This window comes from Patella vulgata, chromosome 1 (genome assembly GCF_932274485.2).
Source record: "Patella vulgata chromosome 1, xgPatVulg1.2, whole genome shotgun sequence".
NCBI classification, from domain to species: domain Eukaryota; kingdom Metazoa; phylum Mollusca; class Gastropoda; family Patellidae; genus Patella; species Patella vulgata.
This window is the reverse complement of record NC_065879.2, coordinates 31,595,299-31,614,435: the sequence shown is the minus strand read 5'-3', so window position 1 is coordinate 31,614,435 and position 19,137 is coordinate 31,595,299. Positions and strand designations below refer to the sequence as shown.

The 19,137-nt window shown below is 34.5% G+C and overlaps 1 protein-coding gene across 1 annotated transcript; it reads left to right on the top strand.

Annotated features, from left to right (window-relative positions):
- The first annotated feature begins 10,863 nt into the window (after nucleotides 1-10,863).
- On the top strand, nucleotides 10,864-18,394 carry LOC126825432 (calcium channel flower homolog). Its single transcript, XM_050555122.2, has 5 exons — nucleotides 10,864-11,141; nucleotides 11,646-11,718; nucleotides 12,460-12,585; nucleotides 13,248-13,355; nucleotides 14,541-18,394. Exons 1-5 carry the CDS (start codon nucleotides 11,009-11,011, stop codon nucleotides 14,650-14,652), a joined length of 552 nt encoding a protein of 183 aa, XP_050411079.1. The 5' UTR covers nucleotides 10,864-11,008; the 3' UTR covers nucleotides 14,653-18,394.
- The last annotated feature ends 743 nt before the right edge of the window (nucleotides 18,395-19,137 follow it).

Genomic DNA, 19,137 nt, shown 5'->3' with positions numbered 1-19,137 from the left:
CATCCAGCACCCATAGCAGCTCCCATACAACCGGTGGTGGAAGCAGTGGTACAACCGTTAAGACAACTACAACCACCATTAAATCATCTAGCTCTTCAGGTGGCAGATACAACTAAGCGACACAAACCGAGAAGCATAATGAAGAAATGATTGTTTTCATCAGCTTATGTATTTTTAGAATCGCATCACATGTATACACCAACTGCTTCAATTCCCCTTTTTAAACATTTAATTTTAGTTTTGTGGTCTTGTAGATGCTGAATAATCCTCATTGTCCTTGTTACGTGATGTATGTTATTTACAATAAATAAAGAGGAATCATATTGTATTCTGTCCGGAATTGACATTTTATTTAGATATTTTTATCTGTGTAAAATCAGAATAAGGAAATGATCTGTATAGCTTGAACATGGACCCTGCCTTCTATTTTATGTTGAATGTTTTCGTTTGTTTTTAAGTACAGGACATGGAAAGCTTCATAGAATTTATCATTTTAAAATATTTCGTTTCGTAAACTTATACGTTTCGTTTTGAAATTGGAATTTGTCTAATAATATTCCGTATGCTACATGATCTTTCGTCTAGTAGTCTAATGCTTTAAATGTTCTGTAGATGCTTTATGGTGAATAATGATTGTGATATTTTGTGTTTTTAATGTATTTCACTGGTTGTGTCGAGAGATAAAATAATGTTTTGAAAATAAATTTCGCTTATTTATATAAAAAAGTTATTAGTTTTCTGTTAAAAGCTTTGATTTTTATACATGACATTGGGGAGCATGGCTTGAATAATGATAAAGTTTAGATGCAATTTTTAAGCAGTTGTTGCAATTGGGGGCGGTGCTTGTTTGGGCTATCGATAGTATATAGCACAGGATTACTCTGAAAGTGGCCACTTCTTCAGCCAATGAGAAAATGTGACAGCAACAACCATCACTATTGGTGCTGAAACAGAGATAGCGAAAAGATATATTTTGCATTGATAGTTTGTTTGTCAGCGGGGTTATGAGTGTTTGAAGGGCTGATGATATTTACCCTAGATTGTTCATTTGAATATCGGCCATCCGATAATCTAGAGAGTTGATTATAGGCTTACTATGTGAATAAATGTTTATATAATAGTTTATATAGCATTTGAAGCCAAAATAAAGACAAGTATATGGTTACATCCCACGTTAGTGTTGTGTGAACGTTAGACACCCCCTCCCTTCAGTTAATAGCTGATTTATTATAATAAATTAGACTAAAGGTAAAGGCTGGACTTTCTGTTGTCCCTACATATAGTAATATTGTTAATTAACGACTGAAGCCGACCCGTGCTCTGTCTTCTTCTAAGATGTTGGGTTGTGCAATTACGGTACAGTGTCAGAACAGTATGCGCACACATCTTAGGTGTACTTTCTCGAATTCAGTTAATTTTGTCCGTGTTTTCCCCGTTGTTTAGACTCAGACGATTTTTATTAAGTGTCGGGGATGCTACGATGTTGTACTTGTGAACAATATTACAGTGAATTTTGAAATCTTAGTCAGCAAAATTTCGAATGTGGTATATATGTTTAAGAACCAAGCCTTTTAATTGATTTACATGGATATATGGCTAAAGTTTAAAGTCCAAGATATTTGAAGATCGATAGAAAGATAAAAGTAAATTACCAGATCAGCGCTAAATAGTTAAACTATCATTACAAAAAATCCCAAATGAAACTCCCAAACCATATAATAACAAAAGAAAATCTAAATCCATATAATAACAAAAGAAACCCCTAACAATCAATATAAATCAATAGAATAGGCTATAATTTCATTTGGATTTTCTGTCGGACTAATATGTTTATAGATTAAGTTAAGACCATGTAAGCACACGTTTTAGTTGAATAGCTTCGGCTGAATGTTTTCAGGGGGTCACGTTGGCTAAGTGGGTAAGACGCCGGTACGCTAGTCTGGAGATCGGGTGTTCGATCCCTGCATTGGCCGAGAAAGTTCATCCAGATTTTCCGGCGTGGTTCTCCCTTGTTAGTGATACAGGACGGAGGGCCTGACAAGAACAGCTGTCTAGTCGTTCGGATGGGATGAAAAACCGAGGTCCCGTGTACACATTGGCGTTCACGTAAAAGATCCCTTGACAGTTGGAATTCGATATAAGAGTAAGCCGTAGTGCCGCTGTCCGGGCAAAATTTCACTAATAGCAAACTGTATGGCGTATGCCCACATTCATTAGCCCAGTTCAGAGTAGAACAGTAGGACGTTAAACCCTATTTCATTTGGATGTTTTCAATAATTTATGGCTCGGTTAGGTTGAATAGTGTCCCTGATTGCATCTGACAAAGTGTAGAATCCTAAATTTGTTTTAAATTAATGGATCACATAAAATTATTTGTTGTAAAACGATCTAACAATATGTAATTATCTGAAGTTATCTTGATGTTTAAAATATCCAATGTTTTTATGCCACGGTTAGAAGTCAAATTTCCATATTTTTGAACGATAACAACACAGTGTTAATACTGGTTTAAAGACAATTGGAAAACGCCTTCCCAATACCAGAATCTCGGAATTGTGGATTCATTTCAAAGATTTCCGTGATTGTATAGTAAGTCAAATATAATATTGGAAGTCCACTGCCCATTTTTAAAACAGTTGAATATAATGATATGGTAGATATGGGACAAATATTGATGTTCCAACATATGTTATAATCGAATGTCAAACCAGAATTTTGGAAATCAACTAGACACACGATCAAGTCTCTAAAAACAAACAGCCAGAGCCATCAATATTTGTTGGCCTCAAGTCCTTCGCATAGGATAATGGATAACGCAGTGGCTTGATGGGAATAGAACTGCCAAAATAAAAGTAGGTACACAACTACCAGTACTAACAGAAACATAATATGAGAAAGGTTTTTGAGAAGAGAATTTGGGTTGGTTTTATCTAATTTAAGAATATAATGCATTGTTAAACTTAAGACATAAATTTATTATAATATAATATATTGTATTATAATTGGGCAAGAAAAGTGACAAAGATCAAAATCAACAGTCACGAGTAAGAGTTGTAAAAAATGTAAATAGTGTACACAAAGATCCTGCTCATACTATAAATAAGTTATCAGTCTTCTATACAAATGCAGATCAATTTAAGAACAAGTTTAATGAGTTTCAAGTAATAAGGGTTCGGGACATTAAACCTTTAGTGATTAGCATAGCAGAGGTAAAGGCAAAAAACAGTGTAAATATTCCCAACCCTGCTGAATACACAATGGACTGGACAAATGACTATAATATGTTTCATATAAACATTGACAATTGTATAGGAAGAGGATTGCTTTTATATGTACATAAATCGTTGCAAGCAGAAGAAGTTAAATTATCAGTTGCATTCGAAGAGAATTTATTTGTTAAAATCAAAGTTAACAACAAGTATTACTTATTACATGTAGTTGGTTTGATTTACAGATCACCGTCAGGAAATTCAGAGGAAAAGAATGCAAAGTTGCGGGACCTTTTGACGGAGGCCTCAGATATGAAATTCATGCACTTCATCACCATGGGGGATTTTAACTACCCAAATAAAGACTGGGAATTACAATGTTCTAAGAAAGATAACTCCGACGAGCAAATAATTGCTTACAAGACAACTACATGTTCCAAAATGTCGAAAGACCACACTAGATGGAGAGGATCAAAAGTACCAAATATTTTGGACCTAGTTATTACAAAGGATGAGAACGCTGTAGAAGATATGGAATACCAGAGTCCATTGGGGAAAAGTGACCATTGTGTTATAAGCTTCAAGTATGTCTGCAATTTAATACTAAGGAATCAAGAAAAAAGGAGGAGAAACTACAAAAAAAAAGAAAACTATACAGACATGAAGAGTGAAATAAAAAATACGGACTTGGATAGTGTACTTGAAACCAATGAACCGAACTGTGACATAAACAAAATATGGAGAAATTTTAGGAGGAAAATGGATGAGATCGAAGAGAAGTATGTTCCGATGGCCAGGGCAAAGTCGGGCAAAAAGTCAGAAACCCCACTAGATAAAGAAACAGTTACATTGATTAAAGAACAAAATTCTTTGTCTAAAAAGTTTGTGAGAACAAAGGACCCAATCATTAGGAAGAAATACAACAGGATCAGAAACAAAGTAGTGAAGCTAGTGAGGAGAGCAAGGAAGAACTTTGAACATAACCTGACAAAAGAAGCAAAGAGTAATCCAAAACAGACATGGAAATATATAAACTCTAAGACCAAAACAAGACAAGGTGTTGGCGAACTCTGTGTTGACCCCAAAAAACCCAAATCTAAGAAAATGGAAAAGACGAAGAGAAAGCTAATATTTTGGCAGACTTTTTCAGCAGTGTGTTTACCAAGGAAGAGTGGACAAAGATAGAAATACTGGAAGGAGAAATAACCATTGGACTAAAAGAGCCGAAACCAGATAAGTCACCAGGAATGGATATGCTACACCCAAGGCTACTCAGAGAAGTCAGGAATGAATGGCAGCCCCGTTGGCAGTAATTTTCAATAAGTCATTAGAGTTTATGAAGGAACCAGATGAATTGAAGACAGCACGTATCAGCGCTATATTCAAGAAAGGAAACAAGTCATTAGCTGGTAATTACAGACCTGTGAGCCTAACATCGATAGTTGAAAAGGTGATGGAAAGGCTAGTTAGGGACCTTCTCATTAAGTATTTTAAGTGTTCACATCAAAACAGTACGGATTCATCGGATGAAGGTCAACAACGCTACAACTACTACGCGTACTGGATGAATGGACAGATGCCATAGACAACAGTAATGATGTAGACTATGTATACATGGACTATTAAAAGGCCTTTGATACTGTACCTCATAATATATTACTAAAGAAATTAGAAGCATATGGAATGAGCTGATAGAATGGATAAGGAATTACCTAAGTGGAAGAAAACAACAGGTGTCAGTAAATGGAGAGACGTCAAGGTGGCATGACGTCACATCCGGCATACCCCAGGGATCAGTATTAGGACCGATCATGTTTGTCATGTTTATTAACGACTTAGCAGACACAGTAGACTCAACCGTGTGCCTCTTCGCTGATGACACAAAGATATTTCACGTCATACAGGAAAGAACCGATAAAGATATACTACAAAGAGATTTGCAGAAACTCACGGACTGGAGTAATGCCTGGCTCCTGCGATTTCATCCGGAGTAGTACAAACACATGCATATTGGTAACAAAGATCCGGAACCAGACTTCAGATATGAACTACTAGGTCGCACACTAGACAACGTACGAGAAGAGAAGGACACAGGAGTCACCAAAGATGACCAGGGCCCTGTTTCAAAAAAAATTAAATCTCCTTAAAATCGTCTTAAACTAAAATTCCATCCTAAACTTAAAATCACATTAACAAACATTGATTAGAGCTACGTTGTGAGATATATTGCGACATATAGATATATTTGGAATAATGATAATATTGCCAATGGCCCGGGTTATATAGTTCAAACATACTATCATTCACAAAAAATAATTTTCATTCAATTTCAAAGTATTTATGGTTTTGGGGTTATGATGATTTATATAGGAGCCAATGGTATTTTATATTGGGAAAAAATAGATATTATCCAATAAGGAGTATGGCACTTTGGCATTTTCAAAGTATTATTGAAAGGGTCCATGTGACTGACATTTCAAATCTAGGCATCGGAACATTGGTTATTTCGTGTATTACATGTAGTTTAAAAGTTGTTAAATACTTTTAAAATTCGACAATACTTTAGTCTAGATTAATCGTTTGAGTCAGAAATATCACATGTTTATGACAATTCTCAATAGTTTCTGTTATCCAAAATACAATAAAACTACGAAATTCAAGCGATTTAGTTTATCGATACGCATTATTTCCAGCCTGCGAGTAAATCAAAAGCCAAGGTCACGAAAGCGACATGCAAGTTCCAGGCCAACCAACTGATGCATTTCAAAACGAATAATACGCAATAAACTTATTTATTTCATCTCTCTACGACTGTCTGACTATGTGCAGACATTGTTACAACGTATGAAACTCTCCTCATTGGTATTGTAACGGTTAGTTCTACCTGGCAACAGTTTTCAGTTCCGAAGCGTTTATGCTTACACCCTAAGTGCCCTCGCCGGAATTGTTCAAGCAATTTTAACTAAAATATATTAAAATTGCATTTTAAGTTACAATCGATCTTCGTGAAACGCATAAAATTAAAAATTTTATTTTGATTTTAGTTAAAATCTATTTTAGTGATTTAGTTTAAGTGTTTGTGAAACAGGGCCCAGCTGAGGTTCGATCGACATATAGGCATAAAGGTGAAAAAGCTAACTCGATGTTCGCACTATTAAGAAGAATATTTCAACATCTAGATGAAAAGTCATTCATACCTCTCTACAAGACCCTAGTACGGACTCACCTTGACTATGCTAGTTCTGTATGGTTCCTATATAAGTCTAAACATATAGAAATGATAGAGGGAGTTCAGAGGAGGGCAACAAAACAGATTCCAGGATTGTCAAACCTCACATATGAAGAACGACTAAGAAGATTAAAGCTACCAACACTAAAATATAGACGACATCGAAGAGATATGATAGAAGTATTTACGATTGTAAGTGGCAAAAACGACCCTCAAGCTTCAAATTTCATCGAATTGCGTAAAGACCACGTAAACAGAGATCAAGGAAGGGGGAACTCAAAGAAACTACTTGCACAGAGAACGAAATCGAATATCAGGAAGTACAGTTTCAGTGTGAGATCAGCAAACCTGTGGAATAGTCTTCCAGACTATTGGAATGCACAAGATGCGTTATATGATTATAAAGCTGAAATTAAGACCGAAACCGGAAGTCATACAAACAGTAGAATTTAATTAAATAGTGAGGAGTCCGACGAAGAGGACCTAACAGGACCACACTGATCCGCAGTGAATATTTGCTAGGACGCTACAATCACTGATAAGGATGACATCGATGCGGCTTAATGAGCCAGAAATATTAACTTTTTTCCTGCGACAAATTAAATTCTAAAACATTTTTTTTATGTATTGGAAAAATAAATAAAGGCGTTTGACGTATTTGTAGGTAAAAATTATTTCCTATTTAGTGTAAATGGGTATTAAAATGACTAAAATGCAGCATTCTCTCCGAAGCAGTAACGTCTTATGTAAACAATGCACGCGCCATTCAGCCAATGATTGACGCCGCGTGCTGTGACAGCACGTGTTATGGCAGTCATCTTTGACAGAGATATATCACTAGTCTCGTAATTCTCTGTGAAACAGACTGTGTTGGAAAATCACCATAAGTAAGTAAGTAAAGTAAGTAATAATTAGACATTATTAATAATAATAAATTGTCTTATATAGCGCTACATTATGTTCACTGGTCATTCCTAAGACCTTCACAATGCGGTTAACTACTGTTCTAGAACAAATATTTGGTAAACAGGTGTGTCTTTAGTGTTGACTTAAAACTTGAAATTAATAGAGATGTCATGCGGATTTGTCGAGAAAGCTTATCCCATAAATATGGTATTTCAAATACAATTTATTAGATTTGGGAACCTAAAGCGATGTCTTATCTGCTGAAGATCGATCGCAAGTTTTGTCGCAAAGGAGGAGTACATGAAAAACGTTTTCGCATATACTGTGGTGCAGTATATAAATATGAGAGAGAGACTAACATATGTTCGGGACTAACATACGGTTTAATTTTATTTACATAATTCGCTTGCGCGTAGGGGTTTTAGCAGTGGGAGGAAACTGGAGGACCCGGAGAACACCCACGAGGTTGGACAGGCGACCCTACTCCTTGCCACGTACAACCGGGGATTCGAAACCACGCCAGTCGACTCAATGACAGACTTGCCACGTACAACCGGGGATTCGAAACCACGCCAGACGACTCAATGACAGACTTTATGATACAGCGCGCGCACGCTAACCATTCAGCCATCTACCCCCCCTATATAAAAATGACTTTATAGATTGTTTTTAGAATTGTATAATCAGTTCTAGCTTCAATGGATTGCATAAGTTTATTGGTGATGTGATCCGACATTCTAGATCGAATGACTAAACCAGCTGCGTTATTTTGAGAAACTTGGAGACATTTTAAACAATACTTTGGAGCTCCTGCTAGTAATCCATTTGCATAATCTGAGATTTTGGAACATTTTGGATACACAACCAAACATTTATTTTTTTTTTTCATCATTTTTTATTTCAGTTTGTTGACAGACATCCATAGGTCTGAGAGTGTTTCTCCGATTATTATTTGCTGTGGGATATATTCTATTTACGGTATCTATTTTTTAACTATTATAGCGAAAACAGTCAACTCTTTATCTGATCTCCCATAATGTATCTTTAAATCTAGCAAGACCAACCAAATTCCACAATTTCGATCTAAAGAAGTATCAATGTCCGATTTTATTTTGAGTACAGTCTCTGTGCAGTGACCTACCTTATTTGCAGATTGTAGAGGTTCATGAAGATTATTTATATTTAGATATGCTGTGATCTGACTGTTGGACCACAACCTGCTAAAGAATAGTAAATTAGAAACCGGTCTATAGTTCTTGACCAAGACTAGGTTTCTTTAATAGTGGTAGTACTAATGCACGTTTCAAAGATGTAGGCAGTGTTGCTGATAACAAGGAAGTATTTATAATCATCTGATTGTTTATGTTTTGCAGTGTGGACGTCGGACCCCCCTCCACACTTCTTGTCAGCGCGATAGAGGCCTAAGTTTTATCGAAATTTTCTAAAACTCCCAGGAAACGTGGGTTATGACAGGACGCGAACCCTTATTAAATTGGGTGTCTGACATGTAGGTATTTGCGGGGTGAGTTTAACTATCTCTATTATTATCGCGACTCGTATTCGACGTAGTATATATGTTTTGGCACCCCAATATAGTGAAGTCAGGAAAAAAGCGAGACAGCCCTGTTTATAATCTATGCTTGCGCTAGGATACAATTGTATTATAATCCACCCAGGTGGAAGGACGTTAAATATTCTGGCAACCGGGAGGGCACTGTCGACCTCCAGGCTAGAGAGCCAGCGTCTTACTCACATAGCCATCGTGGCTCCCTTTACTATAGCGGTCAGAGTTTCTAATCCCACTCTTTCGCGAATTAAGAGTCACCAGTGTTCGACCCAAACTGATCAGCGGTGAATATTTGCTAGGTCGCTACAATCACTGAACGCGTAGACATCGGTGCGAGTTAATTAGCTCACAACATTGGATGCAGCTATGGCGGGTGTGGCGCCAGGCAGGGTAAGCTTACTCTTTCGGACACCTGTTAACACTGATTGTCGTGTATTTTGTACACGGTGAACAGTCCATTTGCTGATTACACTATTTTGCCTATACCGTTTTTTAGGACTTCGAATTTTGTCTAATGGTTTGGATTGTTCGTACTTGGTTTTATTTTATTTTCCTAGAAATTGAATTCTTTAAATACATTTTTTTTGAAGAATTGGAAAAATAAATAAAGTTTTTTGAAGTATCTGGATATACAAAAAAGTACGTGAACGCGTAAAATAAGTAAAAGGCACCATTCTGCCCGGACGAGTTGACGTTGGGAGTTACTAGGCCCTATAGTATAAAAACAATGCATGCGCTAACAACGCCAATTTAACGTCACACGTAGAATGCATGCAGAAGAGGCCTTTCGCATTACCTCTCTGAAACAGATTGCGTTTGAACAAGGATCAGGAAGAAGCCCATGAAAGTGATTGCGGGTTATTGCTTTGGGTCAGTATTGATCACGAGGCAGACGCATTTTCACACCTCAGCTAAAAGAAACACATTATGTAAATATATATATATATATAGCTGTAGTGAGTTGTTGTTCTAATGTACAGTATCATATATCATAGTATAAAATATAAAAATAACACCGATTTGCTTCTACATGTTTCAATATATTTTCATCAGTATCAATGACTTCCTGATGAAAATATATTGAAACATGTAGAAGCAAATCGGTGTTATTTTTATATTTTATACTATGATATATATATATATATATATATATATATATATTGCTTCCAGAGAGTGGGTGAATAATCAATAAACGCAGAACAATTATAAATTTGAATTCTCAATCTGTTTCTTTTTACAAAAAAAATCTATTCTCGCCAAAAACGCGATGAATTCAGTCATGGACGTAATTAGAAGGCCTAATGTTTTGTTAATGAAATATTTTATAACATATTGCCCCTTTTTTCTGTTTGGGATGTCATGGGCTATATTAGAGAATTCAACGACCCGTGTAATTTCGGGATGAAACAACGTTACCTCTCCCACTTGGCCACAGTTCACTAAAGATTTGTCCATATAATGTTAATTCTCGTCTCTTAGACCAGCTCTAACCTTTTCCCCAAATTTTCGTTGGGTAGAACGCTTTCTGCCACAGACGGAGCAACATGTGGCAAACTCTTGCCCAAAAGCATGTATGAATTCACCATGAAAAACTTGCGATACACAAGCTGGAAGTAGAGACAAGTAAACATGCAATTTTTGGCCCCACATTATTCAACCTAACCAATCTCTCAGCTCTTAATTTTATTGTATCCTTCCGCCTCAAAATCGTGAATATTCACCAAAACCTGGCAGAAAATGTATTTTCAAACCATTTTCTTCCCTACACCAAAAAGTCAACAAAAATCTCCATACAAAAGGGGGAAAAAGGAAAGGGAGAGAAAGACTATAATATTTCAGTAACGTACCGAAATATTTGGTGATCTGTGTCCACTTGAAATAAGTCTTGACAATCGAAGATAAAAGTGTTACCTCCCTTGTATCATAATAATTTATACTTCCGGTTCCGAGGCTGGTAATGTGATAATGACAACATTGTACACGTTGCTAATTTTGTTCGATGAATAATTTAATGAGTTAACACATTGTATTTATAAAACCTGTAGGTGAAATGGGCAGAAGGCTCAGTTGACACGTTGAGAAACACCAATATCCAAAATGGGAGTCGGAGATAGTCGAAACCCTCCTCAAACGATCGATCAACTGTCTCAACAACAGCAACAAGATCCTAATGCACCATCATGGTGGTACAAAATTCTACTTAAAGCGGCAGGTGTGATAGGTGGAATAGGTAACACTCGTTTGTTTAGTACTACTACATCGTACAGTACAGTATACAATCATCAAATCTGTGTACATGTTCTGTGTTTTATATTGTGCGTAAGTTGTAACCTTACATACATAGATGTCTGTGTAGTGTAGGCCTATTTTAATTTAGTTCAAAATTGGTGTATTATTTAAATGTATGCCTAAATCTTGATGTCATAGTACGGGTGGATCGGGTACCATTGAGCAAGAACACCTTTGTGCAATGTTTCAGGGGATATTTGGTGCTAAAATCATACCTAAATTAGTAATAATAAGCAATATTGACTCTTCAGCATCTGATCAAATGCAGTGTTGACATAGACTTCTTACAATAGATGTTAATTGAAGCATGCTTTAATACGTAGTTGCTCTTTTCAACATGTACAGCCACAAGAAAAGGGCAAAAAACGTTTATAATTTTCTCCAACCCATAATGGAATTCATAGAAAATTATACAAATAAATTACATAATTTGTTTTGTTTTCAGTTGCTATGATAACTGGTCTTGTATCATGTATAACATTAACTGCTAAATGTTTAATAGCTGGTGTATTTTTAATGTAAGTTTTTTTATATGAGTTTAAGGATGGCTTAATGTAATTAATAACATTACCGTTACTTTTAAAATGTAATCATTACAAAACTTCCTCATTTTTAGCAATCTAATTCATTACTATTACCCATTACTTTATGACTGTATAAACAAAAACATTTTTGTGAACATTAAAAAAACCAACTTATTTTTCTGCCATGAAGCAATCAATGCAATCTTGCTATAATAGATATTTCTGTATGAATTGTTATTTCTATGAAATATTACATTTAGACAAAGGTAAATTTTCAAGGGAGAGGCAGTGCATGACAAATCCATTTTATCTGGTTTTGTGTAATTAGATAAATTTATAAGCAATCCAAATAGTTACTCTAACAACTGGGAAATTATTCAGCATGACATAAATTTTGAGATACTCGAATGCCATTGTTTGGTTTGCCACTTGTCACCTTGCCTTGAGATTAACCTGTAATAGGACTATCTAATTGTCTTTTAATGAAATTGTACACAAGGAGATAAAGATCTTCTTAGAAGAAATTTTGTTTTTAAAATTAATAAATATCATTAGTGTCCATTAAGATGTTGACAACAAGTGGTAATGGTCATTGTAGGTAGAATGATTCTCTGATACTTTTCATGACAGCCAAATAATTTTTTTTTTTCAAGTTTCATTCACAACATTTTTGTTTAATCTATGTTTATTGTAGCATTTGACCAGTATATGTTTTCATTTATTTATTTATTACAGCTGCTTTGGAGCATTTGTTGTAATGTTCGAAGCACCATGTTGCTGTCCATGGATAGAATTTATAAACCAAATTACTGCTTTTTCTGAACGCAGACCAGCATGGCAAAAAGCAATTTTTTATGGAGCGTAAGTTTAAGGTTATTTATGTAGATTTTTAAAGACTACATAAAGTAAACCCATACAAATGATTGATAAGAGCTTGAAAATCTTGTTTTTTGATACACAAACAGCAAACTTTACTCTACTAAATTGATTCTTAATTAATTTGAGATATATTTGGCCCTACCCAAGATGACAATTTTGCCAGTTACTTAAAACACACTATTCTCTTGTTTTCATTGTTTCATGAGAGTTAAACCTGTGCATAATTCACATGCCATAAAATATATATACATTCATAGTTTGTTATTGAATCATAAAGACCATATTAACAGTTGGGGATTACAAATATTATAGCCTTGCAAGGGATTATGGAATCTACAACTGTTTACCATATTTTAATAGGGGGTCACAGTGGGTCAATGAGTAAGGCGTTGGCCGAGAAAGTTCATTGAAATTTTCTGGCATGGTTCCCCCTTGTCAGCGGTGCAAGACGAGGGCCTGGCAATGCACAACGTATAGTCATTCGGATGTGACGGAAATCTTAGGCCCCTGTTACACATTGGTGTGCATAAAAAAGATCCCTTGGCAGGTGGAATGCAACAAAAGAGTAGGCCATAATGCCATTTCATTTCATATTTTAATGTATACAAAATACCTGTAGTAATTAAATCTTTATTTTTGAACAGGCCATCTTTTATTCCATTAATATTGTGTTTTGGTCTAACAACATTTTTTGGTGTTGCATTGATTTTTGTGACAGCAGCTCTGTATGGTTTGCAGGCCCTTGGTAGAAAGTAAGTGCATTTAAATATTTTACCTGGAATCAGTTTGAAATTGACTTTGTTTCTTTATGTAAAGTTGAATAAAGTATCTTGGAGTGAATTTTGGAATTCAGATTTACAGCACAAGTTTATCTTTATAAGGATTCAAGGGACATAACTTCATGTTGATTGTGAATTTGTATGTATCACATTTTGGTTGAGAAAAGCTAGTGTGTTTGATTGAAGTTGTGTGACAAATGAAATGAAATGGGTTTTTAGGTCCTACTGTTCTGCTCCGACTTGGCTAATGAAGTGTGCTATGGGAGAAATTTTGCCCAGAGAGCTGCGATATAGCCTATTCTTATATTGAATTCTAACTGCCAAGGGATCTTTCATGCGAATGCCAATAAGTATAAGAAACCTTTTTTTTGTCCCATCTGAATGATGAGACAGCTGTCCTTGTCAGGCCCTTCATTATTCACCACTGACAAGGGGAAACCACACTGGAACCACAGAAGAACTTTCTGAGCCAGTGTCTTACTCAGTTAGGCACTGTGAATTCAAGAGTCTTTATAATGAGTCTTATAATCTTGCAACTTTTGAGCATCATATTCAAGCGAGTATTTTATAATAAGGACGTTTCATACATGTATTTTAACAATAAAGGTTCGAAGTAGATAACTAATTAGATTCACTAACATGTACTGGACCATATACCCCTATTGACCAGCCGCCGCCCCCCCCCCTCCCCAATCCCCTCAAAACAAAGGACTAAGTATTGTTCTAGAGACAAATCCCAGCACGAAAAAACCCAATCTGATTAAAACACAGATCCTATTTTGTTTCGTTTTTTATAGTTCAAAATTTGAATTCACTTGTCTTTACTACACTAGGATCTGGCTGATGTGAGGGATTAGCCAATGAAATGGTCTGTTGCAGTGAGTTCTTGGTGTGCGATGCACGGAACTGTGGGTATCCTACTAGAAACACCAACATGGATTGGTTAATCAAATGTCTGACGTGAGTGATGTCATAGGGTCAAAAACCACTCGTTCATGTACATGTATGACCCCTGATGCGACCTCTCACTAAAACTGGTCAGATCTTCATGCATCAGAAATATAATGAAACGAAATATAGATCTGTATTTTAATCAGATTGGAAAAAAACTACTAAAATGCTAAACAACTAATTTTCTCAAAATTTTACTTTTTCCAGAGCCGATCGTCAGACCATGATAGCCAATGCTTCAAAACGTGATGACGTAGAAATGAAAGAAACTTTAATAGAAAATGAAGTACATCCTGATCTACATGTACCTTCCAAATAGAATTCTAGACCATATAATACATAATATAAACCTTCCATCTGTCAAAAAAAGATAGACAAGAAAAAACAACTCTAATAGACTTATGTAGGCTATAGACAGTGTAGCGGTGCATATTTTAGTAAACAAGGTGTTATAAACTGTTGTGCTGTAGTGAATTGTTGGAATAGCAGAATTGTGATTATGCCCAGAAAGGATAAAAACATAAGAAAACTGAATATAAACAAAAAAAAAAATTGTTTTGAAACATTGAAGAAACAAAAATGAGAGAATGATCTTAGAGTATACCTGCATGTGGGCTGTTTTGTGGTCAGTGTCAATGGCAAGAGTGTGTAGCTTAAATAGATGTATTTATCAGTATTTTCATTATTGGTGTTACAATTAAACATTAATTGCAAAGAAATGGATGTATATAATTAATTGTTGTTTAGCTTAATCCATCCTTACTTTATTGGTAATGACATAGATATCTATTGTCTGGAGTATATGGTAAAAAGATCTGAAACAAGTGATATTTGAAAACAATTTTCAAATGGATTTCAAAAGCTCTCTTTTGGTATGTGGTACTATGAAAAATTAGAGGAAAGTTGACGATTTTTATATTGAGTTTTGTAGCTGATCTTCAAACCTCCCCAAACTTCTGCTCTTTATACATGTATCACTTCTAAACCAGCGAGTCCCATAAATATTTTAACGTCTTTAAATAGTTCAGAGCTATTCATGTTACTTGGTCTTTGGGATGCTAAAGGGATCAGTAGTTTCAGGCAGGGTTAAAGTTTGGATCATCCAGTTTATAAATGGTCATAGGGCTTTTAAACCAATCAGTTTTTTAGCTAACTACATGTACATGTATATATCCACAAGACTGTGACAATCATAAAGAGAACCTTCTCTCAGATATAGAACAATGTTGTGATTTTATTCTTATAGTATAGTGGGTGCAATATAATATGAAACCTGAGTATCAGAACTTTTGAATAGCATATCATTAAATTGTAGTTGATATTATTGTAGTTCTTCCATTTTTGGGGTAACGCATTGAGGTAGTTAATATATTTAGATTATATTATTACGGTATAAATTGTGTTATTTTGTAAAGAGTTCTGTCTCACTATTATACATGTAGTAATGTACCGGTACATGGGATTTATTTATAAAGTAGGTGATCGCTAGTAATTTGTAATGTGCTATTATGTGAATATGATACAAGTCATGTTTGTTAGTGTGTGCTATACATATAATAGTGCTTGTTTAGAATAAATCATTCTATTAATAGATATCAGCTGAGATATTCCAAATAAAAAAGTGATTGATCTTCTTTGATATTAGTTTAAATTGAGTTATCTCCTTTAGACCCAAAGATACTGTGAATTTTAACTGGAACATATAATATATACATGTATATCCTTCGATCAAATATACAACACAGTCCTTTGATTTAAATTTTTACATTTTTTTGAATAAGTTTTGATTTTTATTATTTTGATATCTGAAATGAAACTTTAATAACCATATTTCAAGAAGTATAAAAAATAAAATCAAGGAACCAAACCAATATGGAAGTACATGTATGTGTAGTAACAGCATTCAGATTTCAGGTCATAGACTTGATCTAGTTTTCAAAAGTTAGAGGATTATAATACTTATTAAAGAGAGCTGGCTGTTTCATATAGCCTATGATTACCATATACAGAATTATTTAGCTATTAAGAATTATAAGTTTTGCATAATCAGTTTTTTAAAGTTATGTTTAACCATATTATACATGTAATGAGATTAATGTTTTTAAATGACTGTTATACTTTCAGCATGTACATGTAATTATCATTATGTGATCCTGCGATCTTCAGATTGTACTTAAAATTTTATTCTAGTAGCAAATTAAACTCTGTAATCTTCTTCAGTCAGTCAAGTTAATTACTATGTGTATTTACGATACATACATGTATACAAATTTAAGTGAATTTTAGTGAAAATAATATTGTAATTTCAAAGTTTCATGCCATTAAAATTAATTGTTTTGCATTTTGTAAATCACCCCAAGTCTTCTTTCTTAATACTAACATTTTGATTGTACATGTATGTTATTTTAAATATATTTATGTGGGTACTGTTTTTATTTAATTTTGATTTGTATAAATTATCTGGTTTATTTTTTTATTATTTATTGGGAATACTACACTTTATCATTCATTTAATGTCCAGATTTGTAAAATCCATGACAAAATAACTATATTCATGAGTTCATTCGTGTTTATTTTTCATTAAATATAACTCTATACATGTAGGTCCAGAACTAATCTCTTGTTGTTTGATACCCAGTTTTTAATCTGTGGGTTAAATCCACATTTAACCATTTTTATATGCCCACATTGAAATGTGGTCGTATATTGTTGTCGCCCCCGGCGGTCCGGCGTAAGTTAATATCGGATTGACTTTAAATTTATGCACAGTGTTTAAGGTCATGAGACGAAGAAGCCTATTGATTTTCAGCGATTTCCAATAATTACTGCCAGTGTTATGGCCCTTGATCACTTCAAAAAATTTTGTGAACACTCTAAAGGCTAAAGTTAATATCCGATTGTTTTTAAATTTATACACAGTGTTTAGGGTCATGAGATGAAGTCTATTCATTTTCAGTGATTTTTGATATTTACTGCCAGAGTTATGGCCCTTGATCACTTTGAAAAATCTTGTGGACGCTCTAGAGGCTAAAGTCAATATCTGATTGACTTTAAATTTACACACAGTGTTTAAGGTCATGAGAAAAAGAAGTCTATTCATTTTCAGTGATTTTCGATAATTACTGTCACAGTTATGGCCCTTGATCACTTTGAAAAATCTTGTGACGTTCTAGAGGCTAAAGTTATCATCCGATTGACTTCAGATTGATACACAGAGTTTAAGAGCTTGAGACGAACAAGTATATTGATTTTCAATGAATTTTTATGACTTGAACAGCTAAATCCATGATATTAAAAGTTTTGTATACTAAAGTTAGCATGGGGCAGAACTTTATAAAAACCAAACAAATTCTAATGGTTTTCTGATAATTACTTCATGAGTTGTTACTCTTAATCAGATTGTAGTGTATTATAAATGTTTCATTACCGAAAGAAGTAAAAATGTGAGACAACACTTGTTGACTGCCCAGATGATTTAGCTGCTTTGGGCGTATGTTTCGTTGCCTGGCAACCTATCTTTTCTTATATTATATGAAAAGGTAAAATGATTCAAAGAGATCAAATCTCATAGTTTTAGTTTAAATGCCTGGGATTACTCATATAAAATTTAATTATTTACTAGGATTATAAATAACAAAACTAACTGTTAACGTATTATTTTAATTTATTTGTTGGCTTTTTATATTTAATGTACATGTAATATCTTGTTATAAAATACCACCATTCCCAAAACATCAGAACAATACAAAATTTTATATTTGCTAAATGTTTGCCCAAATTATACCCTTTTAAACCATTGTCATTTGGTCATTGGGGATGCTGTTTCATTTTAACTCCCTCTCTGCAGCGCCCAAACACACACACAATGGACTTCTGAATTATTGTATGGAGAGCAGTTTTATTGTAAACTAATAGTGGCCAGTACCAGATCACTTTATTGTTAAATTAAGACATCTCTTAATATTATTAATGTAGATTTCATTATTATTATTATTGATATTAGGTTATTTTATGTGAGATATTTATATGAACGATACTAAAATAAATGGTGATATTGAAAATGGATTTATATAGGCCCACATTTTCATGTAGATGTATATTGTCGTCGCCGTCCGTCCGTGTGTCCGTCGGTTCACATTTGCTTGTGGACACTCTACAGGTCACAATTTTTATCCGATTTTGACGATACTTGAAATATATGTCTATCTCCAATAGATCTCCGTTCCTTTCGATATTGGAATGTATCGGACCATAACTTCATGGATTATGGCCCCTGATTGTACGAAAAATCACGTTTTTAGATTGTGGTCCTTCTAAAGGTCACAATTATTATCCGATTTAAAAAAAACCATTCGAATATATTACCGTTACACCGTAATGTCAGTTGAGTTTAAATGTCGTGCAAATCGGACCAAAACTGTCGGACAAAATGGCCGCCCCTCGTACACAAATAGTGTAAACATTTGGTATATCAAGGTTGCGGGCCCTCTAGAGGTCACAATTTTGATCCGATTTTGACGAAACTTGAAATACATGTTTATAACCCAAAGATCTGGGTTCCTGTAGATATTCTCGCATATCGGATTGAAACTTCCTGAATTATGGTCCTTGATAAAATCGCTATTGATTTTAGCTTGTTCTCTATCCATCTCTTGCAAAATGTGGGCATATCTTGCCACAGAACAGTGTAGTGAAAATTCCGTGTTACAGAATTTATTCCATTCGTACTATAATTTGCATTAAATATTCACAGAAATGTATTCCAGATGCAAGAATTGTAAAATTTGTGGAAGTCAGTAGGGCA